The sequence below is a fragment of the Chlorocebus sabaeus genome, chromosome 9, assembly GCF_047675955.1.
Source record: "Chlorocebus sabaeus isolate Y175 chromosome 9, mChlSab1.0.hap1, whole genome shotgun sequence".
Lineage (NCBI taxonomy): Eukaryota > Metazoa > Chordata > Mammalia > Primates > Cercopithecidae > Chlorocebus > Chlorocebus sabaeus.
Genome location: NC_132912.1, coordinates 21,752,410 through 21,770,968, shown reverse-complemented (window position 1 = coordinate 21,770,968; position 18,559 = coordinate 21,752,410). Strand labels below are relative to the sequence as shown.

At 39.9% G+C, this 18,559-nt stretch overlaps 1 protein-coding gene across 17 annotated transcripts in view; it reads right to left on the bottom strand.

Moving 5' to 3' along the window:
* Window positions 1-883: 883 nt before the first annotated feature.
* Window positions 884-18,559, bottom strand: part of LOC103237988 (protein AF-10) — a 212,535-nt gene continuing 194,859 nt past the window's right edge. For 14 of the 17 annotated variants that reach the window (XM_073018774.1, XM_008002463.3, XM_073018772.1 and 11 more), the window contains 8 exons: window positions 17,579-17,651; window positions 14,139-14,293; window positions 11,825-12,013; window positions 11,318-11,406; window positions 10,825-11,186; window positions 9,773-9,869; window positions 4,266-4,472; window positions 884-2,567 (listed from right to left, as the gene is read on the bottom strand). In XM_073018774.1, the coding sequence (XP_072874875.1) occupies window positions 2,523-2,567; window positions 4,266-4,472; window positions 9,773-9,869; window positions 10,825-11,186; window positions 11,318-11,406; window positions 11,825-12,013; window positions 14,139-14,293; window positions 17,579-17,651 (1,217 nt within the window). In that variant the 3' untranslated portion in view covers window positions 884-2,522. Of the gene's footprint in view, window positions 2,568-4,265; window positions 8,551-9,772; window positions 9,870-10,824; window positions 11,187-11,317; window positions 11,407-11,824; window positions 12,014-14,138; window positions 14,294-17,578; window positions 17,652-18,559 lie in introns of those variants that run through there. The other 3 variants (XM_008002469.3, XM_073018776.1, XM_037983391.2) reach the window with 3 other exon arrangements.

The window sequence follows — 18,559 nt, the reverse complement described above, 5'->3', positions numbered from 1 at the left end:
GAGCCCTTCCAGAACACAAGGCGCACATGTGAACCAGCAGCTGCCAGGGCCTTGCAGGGCAGCAACGCAGGATGACGAGGTCAATGTCCTGGAGCCTCCAGGAAGCCAGAGAGCTACAGAAGTGGACGCTTACAAACACGCAGCTAAGGCAAAGGACACGTGTTAAGAAACTAAACTCGCAGGAATTGATGGATGAGTCACCTGTCATTCTAGAGGGAAGGTAATCCTTCACCTTGGGAGACAGATGAATTTCTAGAATAGTAATTTTTTCATGTGCATAAAAAAAAAATCTCCAGGAACCCAAAACTCGCTCCTTAATAAAGTTTATAGCCTAGGACCAGTTTTTCTTGTTCATTTGCCTCTTAATTACCAGGAGCACTTGACACAGATCAGTATGTTTGGATTCAATTAAGTCTGGGATAAAGTCTGAGCATTTATATTTTTGAAAAGTACCACAGGTGATTCTGATGCTTACCAAGCCCACTAAATAGATTGGGCTTCTCTTTCATGGAATGCCTCTAGTTAAAGCTAACTGTAAGTAACAGGAATCCAATCTCTACCAAGTGTGAGTACTGCTTTATCAATGGGCTCTAATTAATTATCTTATCTGGACTTTGTTTCCTTTTATCTCCACCGACGCTATTTCCCTCTTCAGTCTCCCTCTCATCTGAGGATGATCCAAGATCTCTGAGCCCGAGGTGGGTTTGTACTGCACACTGCTTTACAGAATGCCTTGCACATCGTATAGCATTTGCTCATGAGAGTTTCCATTAACTCCGGGGCAATATAACAGTGCTCCAAACACAAAACACAGGCCAAGACTCCCTGAGGAAGGAACATGGATGTACCCCCTCCATCCTCTCCAAATGAGAATGGCACAGAGTTATAAACATTATTAAATTTTATTAACAAAACTTTGTACACTTTAATACATGTGGAATTTTACATCTAGGTAAAATAACAACACATTCAAAATTTACCATTTATACAAACTGTTACAGAATAACAACCAGTGGGTTAAATAAGTAAAATAAACCACACTGATTTTTTAAATTATCTACAAAATACTTGACTTTAAAATTCCCCTGAACATATAAAAATAAATTAATTTTACTTTTCAATTAAATCTACCAATTAGAAATATTACAAATCAAAATATCAATGTTATCTTATGAATTTTTCACAATACAAAACAGATTCACAAAACTTTATTTACAGAAATGAGGTAAGAACTGTGCAATGTTTAACCAAGAGACATATTGCAGAATTAACATGTTCTTCCAGCTAAGTACACAGTGGAGGTCTAATTACAGCTGGGTCTTTTCCACTAATAATTCACACACCAAAGAACAGTTTGGTGATTACATGCCCCATGGTGGATCACTCTGCGGTACTGTCACATCAAAAGTGTGGCTCCCCAAAGTGGAAGGTCTGTCATACAGGTTTCACCTGTTTTCAGGAACTCTAGTGGTGAGCTTTTGTTTTAATGGTCAGTAATGGGAAGTGGTTAAAATAAAACAACCCTCTATTCTTACCAAATCCACTCCTTTTCTTGTGACTCATTAGTGGATAAATACCCAGGTAATAGTTTTGCCTGAGCTATCTACAGTGGCACAGAAAGTTCTGAATAAAGGCGGAAGCATGGGAAGGCTGCAGGTGTGAAGGGATGATTCCTGCTGCTCGGAGGACTGACTGTCCCACCCTGCTGTCTAGAGCCCTTGCAGCACAATGGAGGCACTTGATCAAGGGCAAACCCCACCAGCACTTTCCAGAGTGGCCCCTTTCTGAAAGAAGTATTTCGCTTTGAATTGATCTGGTTCCCCCAGCAGCCTCAGAACTCAGTTAACTCAAGGTTTCTTTAAAATATGAGTAGCTCTTAACACTAAAGAAAGCAATTCTCAAAAGAAAATTACCTTTAGCAGATGCAGACATTACCATCCTAACTTGATTACCAAAACTGGCTAAATCCCATTAGAAAGGAAATATTTTTTAACAAAGATTGCCAAGTCCCAGGTGATGCGCTATATATTTGTAATATTGAATCAATGGAACTCCAGAAGAAATTAGTTCCTTGGAATTTGACTTAGAGCAAGCATACTGTAACCCAAACAAAAGAGCATATTTCAACTTGTACAATAAAATCAAGTAGTTTGTAAATGGAACAAGTATTTAGTTTTGCTATTCATATCTCCAATTTATAAACCTAGTTGTGTACCAACTATATTCTTGAGTTGATAAACATATTGCCTGTAAATTATATCACTTTAAAAACGTATTAAATTTTCTTTCCATGTTCAAAAAATTGGGGTAAGGGGTAGGGGCATGGGAATTCCATTTCAGTGCAACAAAGCAACAAGAAAACTAATCAAACCCTTACAAGAATGTCCTTGCGGCAATTAATCCTTTGTTGTGCATTAAGTTTCTTGTTGCGTTTCTTCATAGCTGTAGTAAAAGGACTGCAAAGGCAGCCAGATGAAGTGCTAGAACAGCAGGACAGGCAATTTCTAGATGTTTCTCAGGTGTCAACTTTTCTCTTGAGCTACAGGCCCGGTTTTATCACTAAGTCTCTGCAGTTAAACAAAAGAGCAGATGCGTTAGCTAAATCAACTTTTGATAATATCCTCCCAATTTGAAACTGAGATAAAATGTGGTATAGAAAGTTATTCCCTTTTTTCTTTTAAGTTGGCAAGGCTAATTGCAACATAATATATAGACATGAATTTACTAGTAAATACTTCAAAAACATTAAATTCAACAGTATAAAAAGACCAAAGAGGTGGGCCCATCTGAGGGACAGAACTTCTAAATGAATGAATGCAGAATTCTTCTTCCAAAATCAACTTTTCCACAAAAGTAACATGGTACTGTAGAGAACAAAATTTTTATGGGCCAAGAAAGTCATGGGCTGTGATTCCACATTTGCTATTTGTCCTTGGGCTTTCTTTGCATTTCCTTTTACTAATCTATAAAAAATGGAGTTACAGCCTATTATTACTTTAAAGACTGAAATCAGATGTCACGGTATCTAGCAAGGACCCCAGCACATAGCAGGGTACTGAGCAAACAGCACCCCCCAGCACTGTGTTCCTCTATTATCTCATTAAATTACTGTGATTTTCCATTAAATACATTTCATATTGTATAACCTAGGAAAAGTTTGTAATTAGTGCATTTCTTAACACAAGAAAAAAACTTGTGAAACACAGAGGGAAAAAATGCTACCAAAGAACTCAATACAGAATCACTGAAAATTGCCCATGTCAGCAGAACACTGGAGAGGTAAACGCCGTGTGTGATGACAGGAAGTTGGCGAGACAAGAGGGCAAACAGAAAGCATTGAAGAGTTCATGAAAAACAATCCTCTATTTTGAATAATTCTCATTACTAAGTACAAACTAAAGTTTCTGAAGACTAAAAGCACAGTAAACAAAATTTTCAAAGTAACGGGAAACAGCAAACACTGCAACTTTGAACACTCATTTGCCAAGTCTCCCACCTCAGTCTCTCCCTTCTTCCTTTTCCTGATGTCCAGTCTCCATTCTACATCCCCATAGCCTTCCTCTAACAGGGTTCTGCCCTGAACTGGAATTTAGGGGAAACATTTATACTCCAGTAAAGTAGATCTAATTGAAGGGGAGAATTAATAGAAAGAAACGGCCTTAAAATGGGTTCTCCTGTATGTGTAGAATACTGTTCCTGCATCCATTTTTAATTTAACTTTCACATTGAAAGGGTAAGATGCCATCACTTACATGAAAATAACTAAAAATTTGAATTCCATTACAGATGTGACTGATTTACTTTCTCTAAAGTAATCTGGTAAAATAATTGGATTGTGTGCCCTAAAATGTATGTATTAATCTTGGTAATAAATATACTTAATCAGTAAAAAGCACTTTAGAGTAAAATAAAAATATTTTCAAGTTACATAGACTGGTTCTATAACTAAACAAAGCTTCTCAGAAAGCACCAACCATTGTCTTTTGATTTGATTGTCCCATATGACTTGCTAACTAAAATATACTGTCATCTTGAAAACTGCTGAATTATAAAACAGCCTTCAAACCTAATGTGCAAATTCAAACTGATACACTTAGGGGATGTATAAATTGGCTTAGATCCTTTGCCTATAATATCCATCTGCTAAAAGCAACGGGTTTTAAGAAGAAATAATCAGGGGAACAAAATTAGGCTGGAAAATGATCATCTCTGATTATTCAATACAGTTCTTGTTTCATTAGATGTAGTAAGGAAAACATACTTACTGCTACTTTCTGACTTGCATTATCTCCGTGGATTGTGAGAAATGGGTTGGCAGTAGCTGTGTGAAGTGGGGGTGCCTGTGTACCTGCAAGAAGGTTGTTGATGGGTATTTGTGTTGGTCCAGGGATCTGCAGCTGCTGAAGTTCAGGCTGGTGGTGCTGCTGGTGGTGATGTTGCATTAACTGATACAAAAAGGCTTGATGTTGTTCCTTAGGGAAAAACGTGAGAGAAAGTGAGTGGGAGCACAGAATTCAGCAGTCAGATGAATCTGCCTTATGTTTTCTTTCCTTTAATATTAGATATTTGCTAAGAAAACAAGTATCTCATCTAGGAAAATATGCTGCACTAGATAATAACTATCTGCTATAAAATGTCAATATCTTCAGTGAACAGCTTATTTTTAAAACAGAACACACATAGGAGACTTCTATTAGGTTATCCGTGATGATCAATGAGGGAATGCAGCAGCTTAGAGAAATCAAGGTGGACATTTGAATGCATCATGCGTGGTCCTACCCTTTCCAAACTTAAAACAACTTTAAAGTTCCCGTTCCTGCCTGTCATTAGGGTGCTTTCTTGACAGTTACAGATCACTCTTTACAGCAAGCATATACTTCATGCAGCATATATTTATAGATTTCCTGAGCGCTTACTAGGTGCCAGGCACTGCTTTTGGTGCTTGAAACACATTGAGCAGGGAAAGGCAAATAAATGAAAACGTTCGAATGTGATTACTGCTCTGCGTCAAGGGAAACAGAATTGTGATTGAGAAAGTCTGGAGGGAGTAGGGTTGAATGGTCAGGTTGTAATTTTAAGCAGATTAGCCAGGGCAGTTTTCATTGCGAAGTTAACATCTGGATGAAGATTTGGAGATGAGGGAATTAGCTGGGTGGATATGGGGGTGGACGAGGATTTCCAGGCAGTGCCAAGGGCCTCCAGAGGGGCAGGTCCAGCAGGATCCAGTAGCAGCAAGGACCTGGGGAGGGTGGAGGGAGCCAGGAGGAAGTGAGAAGAACGCAGAGCTTGCAGTGGCAAGGCATGGCCAGCTTGGCTTGTATTCATAGTAAAATGGGAAGGTTTTGAGAAGTGGCAGAGTCTGATTTCAGGATGGAGTCAATGTGGGGTGTCAGAGTGAGGATGGAGCTGCAATCAGCTAAGGTGAGGAAAACGATGGGTGGGGCAGGGTTGTGCAGGAAGATCAGCTGTTTGGTTTTGGACACATCATGTTAGAAATGTCTTTTAAGATATGCCAGTGGAGGCCCGGCGTGGTGGCTCACGCCTATAATCCCAGCACTTTGGGAGGCCGAGGCGGGTGGATCACGAGGTCAGGAGGTCGAGACCAGCCTGACCAACATGGTGAAACCCCATCTCTACTAAAAATACAAAAAAATTAGCCGGGCGCCTGTAGTCCCAGCTACTCAGGAGGCTGAGGTAGGAGAATGGCGTGAACCCGGGAGGCGGAGCTTGCGGTGAGCCGAGATCACACCACTGCACTCCAGCCTGGGCGACAGAGCGAGACTCCGTCTCAAAAAAACAAAAAACAAAAAACAAAACAAAAAAAACAACCAGTGGAGCTACTGAATGAGCAGATGGATTACAGGAGCTTGAAGCTCCACAGAGAGGTCTGGCTGGAGATGTAAATCAGCACAGAGATGCTATTTAAGGACAGCGATAGGAGATCACTGAATTCCACCTTGGGTGCACTCAAGAGGCTGAAGAAGAGGACCAAGAAAGGATGCTAAAGAGGAATGACCAGTTATAGGAAGACACCAAGATGATGTGGTATCCTGGAAGCTGAGGGGAGGAAATGTTTCAAGGAGGAGGAAAAGTGATCAACTCTGTCAAATGCTGTTGCCAGGTCACATAAGATGAAGAATGAGAACTGACCACTGGATTTAGCACCATGCAGGTCATCTGGGGGAAGCAGGGTCAAGCAAGAGTGTCGGGCGGAAGCTGTGCGGAGGCTTCCAACAAATTCTCACCTACATCGTTTGATCCCTGTAAATGAACAAACTTTAGCCCACAACACTGGCGGATGAAGGAAAAAGTACAGTCCTTTAGTCCTCATGGTCTCCAAGCAACAATTTGTGCTGAAAATTCCTTAACCAAGTTCTGGAAATGAGACATCTACACGTGCTATTATTAGAGTAAAATCTTGATTAATAGGAAGACACCCAAACAAATGGAGTTTTAGTACTCATATTAAGATGAGGCAACAGATAAGAAAAACAAGATCCCAATCTTAGTGTCAGCATTTAAGTTTTTTTTTTTCTTTTTTTGAGACGGAGTCTCGTTCTAGTCGTCCAGGCTGGAGTGCAGTGGTGTGATCTCGGCTCACTGCAACCTTCACCTTCTGGGTTCAAGCAATTCTCCTGCCTCGGCCTCCTGAGTAGCTGAGATTATAGGGACACGCTACCATACTCAGCTAATTTTTGTATGTTTAGTAGAGACGGGGTTTCACCATGTTGGTCAGGCTGGTCTTGAACTCCTGACCTTGTGATCTGCCCGCCTCAGCCTCCCAAAGTGCTGGGATTACATGCATGAGCCACCATCCCCGGCCAGCAATTAAGAATTTATATACACTCATATGCAGTATGCCTTTAACACCCCTCTAAAAACAGACTGAAAATCATTCTCCAAGCAGCCCAACTACATGAAGAGTGCTAGGGAAATGGGTCTGGAGGAAGCCCCATGACTGTCCACAGGGCCAGGCCTGCCCTGCACCTGAGCCACAACCCCACTTGGGTCTCGGTCCATACTTTCTCCCCTTCTCCAAGTTCTCTATTTCCCATCTCCCCTCTCATCTAACCGTTAACACCCATCTCCTTCCCTTTACTTCTTTTTTTTTTTTTTTTTTTTGAGATGGAGTCTCGCTCTCTCGCCCAGGCTGGAGTGCAGTGGCTGGATCTCAGCTCACTGCAAGCTCCGCCTCCCGGGTTTACACCATTCTCCTGCCTCAGCCTCCCAAGTAGCTGGGACTAGGCACCCGCCACCTCGCCCGGCTAGTTTTTTGTATTTATTTTAGTAGAGATGGGGTTTCACCATGTTAGCCAGGATGGTCTCGATCTCCTGACCTCGTGATCTGCCCGTCTCGGCCTCCCAAAGTGCTGGGATTACAGGCTTGAGCCACCGCGCCCGGCCCCTCCCTTTACTTCTAATTAAGAAAATCAGAAGCATTGAAAGTGGGATTGCTTCAACTCTCCACATAAAACCCACCTCCAGTTGTTCTGCCTGCCCTGCTGGTGCAGTGAAATACTGTTCTCATCTCCTCCTCTGCTAGCACCTTTCTTCTCTCCTATGCCAGAAATGTCCCATCAGCATACACACATGCTGTCACATTCAAAATGAGTCGAAACTGTCCCGTGGTACTACCACATCCACCTCCTCCTTCCCCTTCCTCTGCTTTCCAAAGTGACATGTCTTAAGGTGCCCATATGCTATCTTTACTTCCTCTCCCTCCCATTTTCTTTTGAACCATTTACGAGGTTTTTACTTTTATCACACCCAAACTGTAAAACGTCTCTAGACAACCTTTAAGAAACAGTTCCTGCCGTCCAGGCTGGAGTGCAGTGGCATGATTACAGCTCACTGCAGCCTCAACCTCCTGGGCTCCAGTGATCCTCCCACCTCAGCCCCTCAGTTAACTGGTATCACAGGTATGTACCACCACGGGCCCGGCTGGTCAATTCTTACCCTACCACAGAAGCATTTTACACAGTTGACTCCTCCCTTTCTGAAAACATTTCCTTCACCTGGCCCCTAAGATGCCACAGTGTCCTTGTCTAGGCTCACTGGCCACTGTTTCTCAATAGCCTTTCTTTACTGGCTTATTCTTTTCTAGGGTGTCTAAGACTCAGTCTTCATGCTCTAGGAGTCTGCATCAAATCTCATGGCTCTCAACACCTGTGCAGCACTAACCCCAGATTTCTATCTCTAACTGCATCTTTGCCTGGGACTCCAGACACCTACTATGCAACTGTCTTATCTCCACTTGACTTGCACATCTAAAGGGATTTCAAGCTTAGTGTGTCCATGACACCTATTTTTCTCTCCAAAATTGGCTGGATTCTGTTCTTCCACATCTCAGTAAAAGTCACTATCCAACCATTCAGAATTCTTCTTTCTCTTGTATGTCCAGCAAACAAGTCTTGTTGGTTCTATCTTCAAAACATCTGGGCTAGGCACAGTGGCTCACACCTGTAATTCCAGCACTCTGGAAGGCTAAGGGCAGATCACTTGAGGTCATGAGTTCAAGACCAGCCTGGGCAACATGGTGAAACCCTGTCTCTACAAAAAAAAAAAAAAAAAAAAATTAGCCAGGCATGGTGGGACATGCCTGTAGTCTCACCTACTCAGGAGGCTGAGGCAGGAGAATCACTTGAGCCCAGGAGATGGAGGTTGCAGGGAGCCCAGATTGTGCCACGGCATTCCAGCCTGGGCGACACAGCAAAACTCCATCTCAAAAATATAACTATATATACCACAATTCCAGGCAGTTTTCAATACATAGTCTATACTATTTTAACACCTACGTCTCCTGCCTGGGTCACTCCCTCCCTGTTTCCACTTTTGCCTGTCTTCACTCCCCCACACCCTATACACACAGACTATTCTTCATATAGCAGCAAAACTAATCCTTCAAAATGTAAATTAATCATTATTTCACTATTCTGTTCAAAACCCTCCAATTCTTAATCCTGAAAAAAATGGTGAATGAAATAAGATAAACAAAACTGAGATTATCAGTGCCAGGTGAGAGGAGGAGGACTACACAGGTCTTCAGGGTGCTCTCCGCTCTACTTTTGGTACACTTGAAATTCTCCGTAATAGATTTTTTTAAAAATCGCCAGTGGCTTTTCATCGTATTCAAGATAAAGTCCAAATTTCTTGCCACAGCCAAGAAAGGTTGTATGCAATCATCTGAGACTCCCTGCTTGGCTCTGACCTCTCCCACCCTGACCACACTGCTGCTGCCTCCTCTTCCACACACAAGCATGCCCAGGCCTTTGACAGCAGCTGCCCCTTTACCTCCAACATGCTTTCTCTCTGTGGCATACTCCCTGAGCTCTCAGGTCAGTCTGTGCTCAAAAGTCACCCCTTGCAGAGGCAGGGCTATCCTATATAAAATGGTCCTCGGTTCCCTATGCTCTTCCCCCCTTATTCCACTTCCTTGTTCTTCTCAGCATTTATTAGAACCAAAAAGCGTTCATCGTGTCCATCCATCTCTTGTATCAAAATGAAGCTCCGGGAAAACACACACCACATCTCATTCGGCACTGTGTTACCAGAGCCTATGGCAGCACCATGCCACGTGCCCTGTCACTTTTAAGTTCAGGAGTGAATGTGACATCACTGCAGGTATCACAGCCTGTATACCACATGGCAAGAAAAACTTTTTGGATTATGCATTCAATAATGTTATTTAACAAGGAGAAATCTATACCCACACTGAATATTACAGCTTAGAACACATGCTCCTAATAAAATATTATCAAAAGAAAGAACTTACTGGTGTGAGCTGTTGAGAATTTAACAACTGCTGAAACTGCTGTTGATGAATAAGTAATTGTCTTTGCTGGTCAGAAAGTAATCCTAGTCCTGAGGCACTGAAAAATGATTACAATTCTTACTTTTTACTACACACCTCTAATGCATTTTTAGAAGCATGAAAGACAACTTTTCAATTTGATGTTTTATAACTTAAGTACAATTTTTAATCCAAACACTTTGAAAACAATTATGTACAAATTATGTGTGTGTGTATATATATATGTATGTGTATAGCTAAACAAGAATTCACATTGTCAAGAAATGTTTTTATTATAAAACAAATAGGCCCTACCTTATTTTATGGAATAGAAATTTACATGTGTTTCTAACAGGCATATGTAATAATTTATCTTTAATTATTCAAGGATAATTTAACTCACACTAAGTAAACACATATTTGAAACAAAGAATCCAAACATACTACTGATTTGACTTATCCTTTTCTAATGGTCCCAATGGTAAAACTAAACACCAATGAAGAGAGCTAGAGGAAACAGCTTTCTAGTACCCACTGCAAATCCATTTAAAAGTATTTATTCCCCCAAAAGTATGTTTAATAACAACACAGTATGTTTAATAACAACATAGCTTTAGTCCCCTAGTTTTGAACAAGCATTCAAATGCAGTTCCAGTACAGTGAAACCAGTGAGTCTCACTTTCTGGGAATTCAGATAAATAAATGACCTTTATCCTATACCAAAATCTTTGATTAGAATATTAAAAATATTACATTTTAAGAAACTAATATTCATGTTATCTCCACTATATTACCTTTCTTCAGAATTTGATATATGAATTCAATATACAAATAAGAAAAACTAGTATTTAAAAATAGACATCACAGATTAAGACTAATTTTCAGCACAGAACATATTTAATGCTGTCACTATAAGTGAATTCATTTAAATCTAAGTTTCAAGGAATACATTGAAAGCCCCAATCTAAGGCATAGACAACACTGGTACTCCGTTAGTTACACTAAAAAACCCAAAACATACTTAAGTTTCTTACCTGTTAGTCAGTGTAGCTGGCATTGGATGTGTTGCATTAGGTGGTACAGTTGTGTGAGTGAGAGGGGTAGGGTTCTGGGACATTGTGACAGGAGTCTGCATAACCCCATTTAAAGCTCCTACAATGCCATTAATTGCCAGTTGGTTACCTGGCAAAGCTCCAATTATTCCACCCACTGCAGACACGGCAGGAATGGTGGAAGTTACAGGCTGCATTCCACTAGTTAGTGCCCCCACTGTCACACCATTGACCTGCTGAACTCCACTCACTCCTGAGCCTTGTTGAGCCGGACTCTGCCCAGCAGGAGGTGGGGTAGAAAGAGCTGATGAGCTGCTGGTGCTTTGTCCACTGGAGGTTAAGTCCTAGCGTAAGAAAGAAGAGAAACTAAATTTAAAGAACACAGCAAAACTGTTTAAAATAATTTAAAACCATCTGACATAATATACTATTTACAAGTAAATCACACAGATGAAAATAACCACACAAAAATTACCTGATTTAATACAGGAAGAGAATTATCAGGTAAAAAGCTGTTTCCTATATGAGGGCTCTTACTGCTGTTCAAGGAATCAGTAGTAGGAGCTAGAATAATAAAAGACAAAAAGAAACCTATTTACCCTATTAAATTACATTATGTGTAAGATTAAAGGCTTATTTAAAAGCTTATGCTGAAGCCCATATCAAAACCACTTAAATACCAAGTCTTGCTATTCCTAACTGACTTAAACAGGAAAAAAAATCTATACTGAATACCATCACTTTAAATCAATAATGAGATCATTAGACATTTAAGTAAATGTTACCATTATATTATGGACTAAGGAAGTTAAAGTAAATTCAAGTTGATCACTTAACAGGATTCTTTATGCCCTTCAAAAACGACCTATCATTCCTTTTCTACATCTTCATATAACTGGTGACCAATTATTACTCACTTATAATACAAATAACATTGAAAGCCTATTTTCTTTAGATACAAAATAAATATTTTCACACTTACCAGTCTGTGCTGAAAATGTGTGTATTTGATGAGACGGACTAGGATTTGCTGTTATTGTTGGAAAAGGCACTGAAAGCTGTGCATTCAATAACTGAAGCCGTTCCTTTTTGGCAGTCAAGTTTTTAATTTGTTCCTCTAATCTTCGGTTTTCAACTTGAAGTTGGTGTAATGACTTCAGCATTCCTAAAACTAGCACACATTTGGATAGTTTTTAATAACAAGTACACACATGAGACTAAGTATTTTACACAGTGCCAGTAACCTTAGAAATAAGTTACAATAGAACAGTAGAAATTCTGTAAAGTGTTTCTAAATGATTAAGTTTTGTTCCTAAATTTGTATGTGGGATTAAATTTCCTATCTATGTTTGTATTTTTATAAGCACAAAGGCAAAGTGTTCCTGGATGTACCTTCTGGAAACTTTGTTGCCACACCAAAAAACACACACCAGCTTCAGGTAATTTTCCATTCTCAGTGAAAAGTGATGTCATTTTATTTTTGTAAAAATAAAAGCCTATTAAAAATTCAAGAGCCTGTCACTATTTTTCATTGAAGTCATATATAGAATGGTTAAGGATCGCACCAATACCCTTTACCAAAATAACAAGCACATGTTTTTGTTTGTTGTTCCATTTAAACGAAGTGCTGCCATCAGACTTCCTGGCAGGAAGCCCCTAATCCCAGCTGCTCAGCATGTTGCTCTGCAGGTCACCCAGCAGGGAGCGCTATGTGTGCGCCCAGCCACGTCTCCAGTCCTGGAGAAAGGCGCATCCCCTGTGAACAGGCTGGCTTTCGGTCTGGCCCCCATCACCTCAGGTACTTCAATTCCTTCCACAACTTGGACCTCCCAACTAACAACACAGAGTGTTACTGTCAAGATTTTTGAAGTGTCCATCACGTACTAAAAAGTTGTATTTGTTTAACATGACCTCAGGGCCTTCAGAAGATACAACTCCTCTGGTACAGACACATCTGGCCATTTCCCAAGGATTTAGCTTTTATCCCTTCCCTCCAAGATCCCACAAAGAGATCTTAGTGGGCCCAAATGAGATGCAATAAGACTAAGCTAAACCTATCCTCCAGCTATCGTGTTTAAAGGATTAGCCTGGCATGAAATTTCCTCACAATTACCATTTTTTGTCAGGTTACCATTCACAAAATACCAATTTATGGCACTTAGCCAACAATAAGCAAAATGTTTCAATAAAATGAAGCAGCAAAAGTTTATACTCCAAAATGACGAAAATCACCTATTTTTCCCTAAAATTAAGACAAGGCCACATCTCCAGCTAACCACCACCTATTTTAACTCTGCATTTTACACCCATGGCCCTAATACTTAAAATGGTGAAGATACTGAAATCTAGATATATAGTACATGCTCTATATAATCCAACAGATGATAAGCATAATATATATTAATTATAGACTTAATTCAGTAATTATTATTCTTCCTCCAAATTATGAAGAAGCTAGCCGGCCATACTTGACTATATGTTTTTTTTGTTTGTTTTTTTCTGGAGACGGACTCTCACTCTGTCACCCAGGCTGGAGTGCAGTGGCGCGATCTTGGCATCCCCTGGGTTCACAACATTCTCCTGCCTCAGCCTCCCGTGTAGCTGGGACTACAGGCGCCCGCCACCATGCCCGGGTAATTTTTTTTTGTATTTTTAGTAGAAATGGGGTTTCACCGTGTTAGCCAGGATGGTCTCAATCTCCTGACGTGATCTGCCCATCTCAGCCTCCCAAAGTGCTAGGATCACAGATGTGAGCCACCGCGCCCGGCCGACTATATGTATTTTTTAAAGTAAGTTTTCCAGAGGTGAGCAAGTTTTCTTCAAACAATTAGGCTAAGAGAAGACAGTGCTCATATATTTTAGTAAACTGGTAAGAACAAAGTACAGTGGAGACACAAAGTACCAATATGTATAATCATGGTAAGCACCGAGACAATGCTATATATGAGCCAGGCAGTGGTCCTAATATTTTTTTATGTCATTTAATCCTCACAATAACCCTCTGATATGGGTGCATTATTATTCCCAATTGTAAAAATAGGAGACTAAAGAACTTTAAAAAACATGCCCAAGATTATACTATTAATAACAGGTAAAGACAGGATTCAAGTATAAGCAGTAACACTATAGAATCTCTTCTATTAAACCACTACCTTATACTTTCTCTCACTGTATTATATGAAATGTATATCATAATCCCATTACTACTCTGGATGAAAAGTGACTTCTGCATCCATCTGCCTGTTTGTCCATCTGCCCATCCGTCTTGACTTACACGTAAGAAAATGAATACTTACTGTCACTAGGAGTACCCTGTTCTAATAAAAATTGCTGTCCTTCACTCCACTGCCTCTCCAAAAGCTGTTCTATGCTGGCTGCTACTGGAGGCAGATTTTCCAAACTGCTGTTGCCTGGTTGATCATAGCGAATCTGTAAGCTGCTTACAGGGGATCTGTTGAAAACAATTCTCAAGTTAAAAAGAAGGGGAATGCTTTTAAGAGAGTGCAGTTTCTTACCTAAGCTGATCCCTTTTCTCCTGTATGAGTTATAACATCAAGCTGCCTATGCCAGAAGTATCAGGTTCCTGGATTTAGAAAACCATAATCTACCCTAAAATTGAGTAATTATCATTCTTCCTCTCAATATTATAGAATCAAGGGAATAGCTAGCCATCATAGATAATTAAAAACCACTAGAAAATATAAACACACCACCAACAATCTCTGAAATAGGCTGTAAAATAACTTGGTATGGCATAAGACAAAAGGGTGAAAGACAAAATTAGACTTAAAAATAATTTTCCAGAAGAGAAAAGAGTTCCACCACTCTGCTTTGATATATTTGCTATCACAATAACCCTGAACAATTATAATACTGTGAAAGATATTTGAATTTACAACCAACTAAAATCTCAAATATCACTAAAAAGAAATGTTTAACAATCTTGAAGCAGCCTTTTGTTATAAATTAAAAATTACTCATTTTCAAGTATTTTCACAATTAAGAAATAAGACCAAAGCATTTTTTTTTTCTTTCATTTCTGGAAATAGAGTCTCACTTTGTCAGCCATGCTAGAGTGCTGTGATGCAGTGATGGCTCACTATAGTCTTGACCTCCTCGGTCCCGGGTTCAAGCGATCCTCCCACCTCAGCCTCCTAAGCAGCTGGGACCACAAAATCACACGCTACCACGCCCAGCGCTTTTTTTGGGGGGGGGGGGGGGGTAGCGGGGAGGTTGGGCAGGGGAGACGGAATTTCACCACGTTGCCCAGCTTAGTCTCCACCTCCTGGGCTGAAGTGTTCCTCCCGCCTAGGCCTCCCGAACTGCTGGGATTATAGGAATGAGCCACCATGCCCAGCCCCCAAAGCAATTTTTATTCGATCCTTTTACATGAATATTTCTAAAATGTCTTAGATCTATACTTGAAATGATAAACAACCCTTCTAAAACAAATAGTACTTGTATTAAGATGAACATGTAATGTTCACTCCACTTTTTGTTTTAAATTAGTAAGTGTGGCCATTTCTGATCTCCAGCTACCATGCTAACATAATACATTTAAAGAGCTTTAGAATTTCCAATGTGTTTGTATATATCTCATATGATCTCCACAACAACCTAGTGAGAAGTCGAAGCCTGGTCCATTTTCAAATGAGGAAACAGGATGGAGTTTCAGTGACTTGTCCAAAGACACACTGCTGGTGAGGTGACAAGAGCTGGGCTACACAACTCAGGTCTTCTAACAACCCACTAGAATTCTTGACACTGCCTTAATATGCTGCTCTACAAAATTTTCGTAAGATGTTAAACAAATGGGGTTTTTATTCCATATGTAAACATTATGGGCTACATACAATTGGCCATCCCTCTGCAAATAGTACATTATGCCAGAATAATTTAGGCTGTTACATTTCAGGCTGATTTCTAAAGAGTAATATGAAGTTGGAAATAATATGCTAAAAATAATTTAGTACCATTTGTTAAGTCCCATTTCACTAATGAAAAGGAAACACTGTACTAAGCAAAATAGCACTAAGAGATTTTTAATAATTTCTCGGTAGCTTGTAGTATTTCAAGTTTAAAAGGGTGACAGAGAAGTGCTCTTCCACTAAACACTGAGCAAACATCCATTAACTTTCTTCTTTGAAAAGAAAAACAACATAGAAGTAATCACAACATAAAATCACAGGCTAGTTAGATAATTTTATCACTGTGTTCTTCAGATTCCTGGTTTCCAAAGAATGAATATTTGATTTTCTGCAGAGTTCAATCAGGGAAAATAACACTACTTTTAGTTCACCCAGGAATTATATAGGAAAAAAGGCACCACTAGAGATGTACCATTAGAAAATAAAGTTAGTGGTTACTGAACTAATCTCTATGATAAAGAAGATGTTCCAGGCCGGGCACAGTGGCTCAAGCCTGTAATCCCAGCACTTTGGGAGGCCGAGACAGGCGGATCACGAGGTCAGGAGATCGAGACCATCCTGGCTAACACAGTGAAACCCCGTCTCTACTAAAAAATACAAAAAACTAACCGGGCGAGGTGGCGGGCGCCTGTAGTCCCAGCTACTTGGGAGGCTAAGGCAGGAGAATGGCGCACACCCGGGAGGCGGAGCTTGCAGTGAGCTGAGATCCGGCCACTACACTCCAGCCTGGGCGACAGTGCGAGACTCCCTCTCAAAAAAAAAAAAAAAAAAAAAAAGATGTTCCTTAACAGACATTCCCCAAATATATCAGCAATACTGTTATTCACGATCTGTCATCACATGAAAAAGTTCATTTTGGAAAAAAAAAAAATTGTAGACATGGAGTCTTGCCATGTTGCCCAGGCTGGTCTTGAACTCCTGGCCTCAAGCAATCCTCCCAACTTGGCCTCCCAAAGTGCTGGGATTATAGACACGAGCCACCACGCCTGACCAAAGTTTTCATTTTTAATCACATTTCTCCCTTACTTAGAAGAAAGACCCTAGAATGGGTTTTTCTCTTACTCTCCATTCTCACCCATTCTCACCCAGTCTAACACCATGCTTGAGGGAGGGTTCCTAAATTAGAGAACACGGAGAAAACAAAGAGAAGGCACAGAAGGGAAATAAAATTAATAGATAGCCATCACCAAAGTTCCATTCTCCCCTACAAACAGACACAGTATCTCATACAACATTCTCCCCATTTAGAACAGAAGGAATATGCAGTTCGGTAACCCCAAATATACTAATTATATTTTAATAAATGGTACCTGAATACTGTCATAAAATAATTTCAAAAAACTTGTAATACATTTGCTATAACTGATTTAAACAATTTAAGAACTAGTAGGAATTTAGTGATCTACCACAGGACTTTACTGAATTAGGAACTGGAGACTAAGGGATTAAGTGCTATACCTATAACAGAGCTAAAACGAACCCAAAGTTGAAAGTCTTGGGTCTACAACTTTAAGAGATCTTAAAACTATTTTATGATCAAAAAGAATTATTCAAATCAATATACGAGTAATAAATAAGAGTTCGAACTGATTGGAAACCAAAGGAAAGGGATTTGTTTTACTTAGAAATCTAATGGTGTTTAAATTAGTATTTAAATTAATTTGGAATCATTTTTCTTGTCTAGACATGCTTCTTATCTGTAGAATGCTTTTATAACCTCACAAATGTACACTCTACTGATATGAGATAAGAAAGTTTCCAAATCTCAGTTTCCTTTGCCTATACTTTGCAGTGTAAATAGTGCTTACCGTGGTGAGAGACTTCCTCGGGGTGAGCTTCCTCTGCCAACTAGGTTGCGGCTATTGTCTCCAAGATCTTGATCTGTAGTGTAAATATTTCAGAGCTGATAAAGTGACTCTCACTAGATAAGAGGTTTTAAACTCTTGCCCTGATTTTTCCTAAAACATACATTAAACCTTTACCACTATCTTTGCAGTTCCCATGAAAGAAGATCTAGCATGTTGCTAGTTTAGAATTGCTGAACTGTGGCATGTAAGGCGTTGTCCCTACACGTTTTTGTGGGTGTAGAAGGCCATGGATTATGTTCTGTTCTTTCATTCCTTTCAATTTTACAGCACAGAAGCGTGGTTTGCATTTGCTGTACCCTCCCCTCAGCCACTTTTAATTTCTACGGTTAAAGTAATGAATCACAGCTGTGGACAGCTAATCTGTATGCTTATCACAGCAACTCCGTATGCTTTGTATTTTTTAACACTTTGCATCCCAAGACAAGCCATAAAACACATTTACATAGAGCTGCACACCAAGACTAAAATTATGGTGTTAGACCCAAGAATAAAATCACATACAACACTAAATTTCCAAATTGACAAAAACAAGCAGGAATACAGAATCCTGAATTTTAAAGAAAAAAAAATTAACTTTTCAAAATATTCCTTAGGTAATATCAAATATCTCTGCTTGGAAAGTAACTTGTATTTCCCCTGCAGTTACTTCCTTATAAAGATCACCTTATCTGGCCTCTTTCAAGGTTGTCCTCTTATTCTGAGTCAGGTAACCTCTGACCCTTAAAGAGTAAAGACAGACTGATCCATTCTTGGTGAACTGCTAAATCCATTCCCTTCCCCCAAACAGGCATGACTACTTGGACATGTCAACCAATCCTTAAGGATGGAATGAAACAAAGCAAATCCAGTGGCTCATTAAGACAGTACAAGAGACAAATGCGACAAAACGTCAACTGGTGAACATTCACAGGATTACTAAAC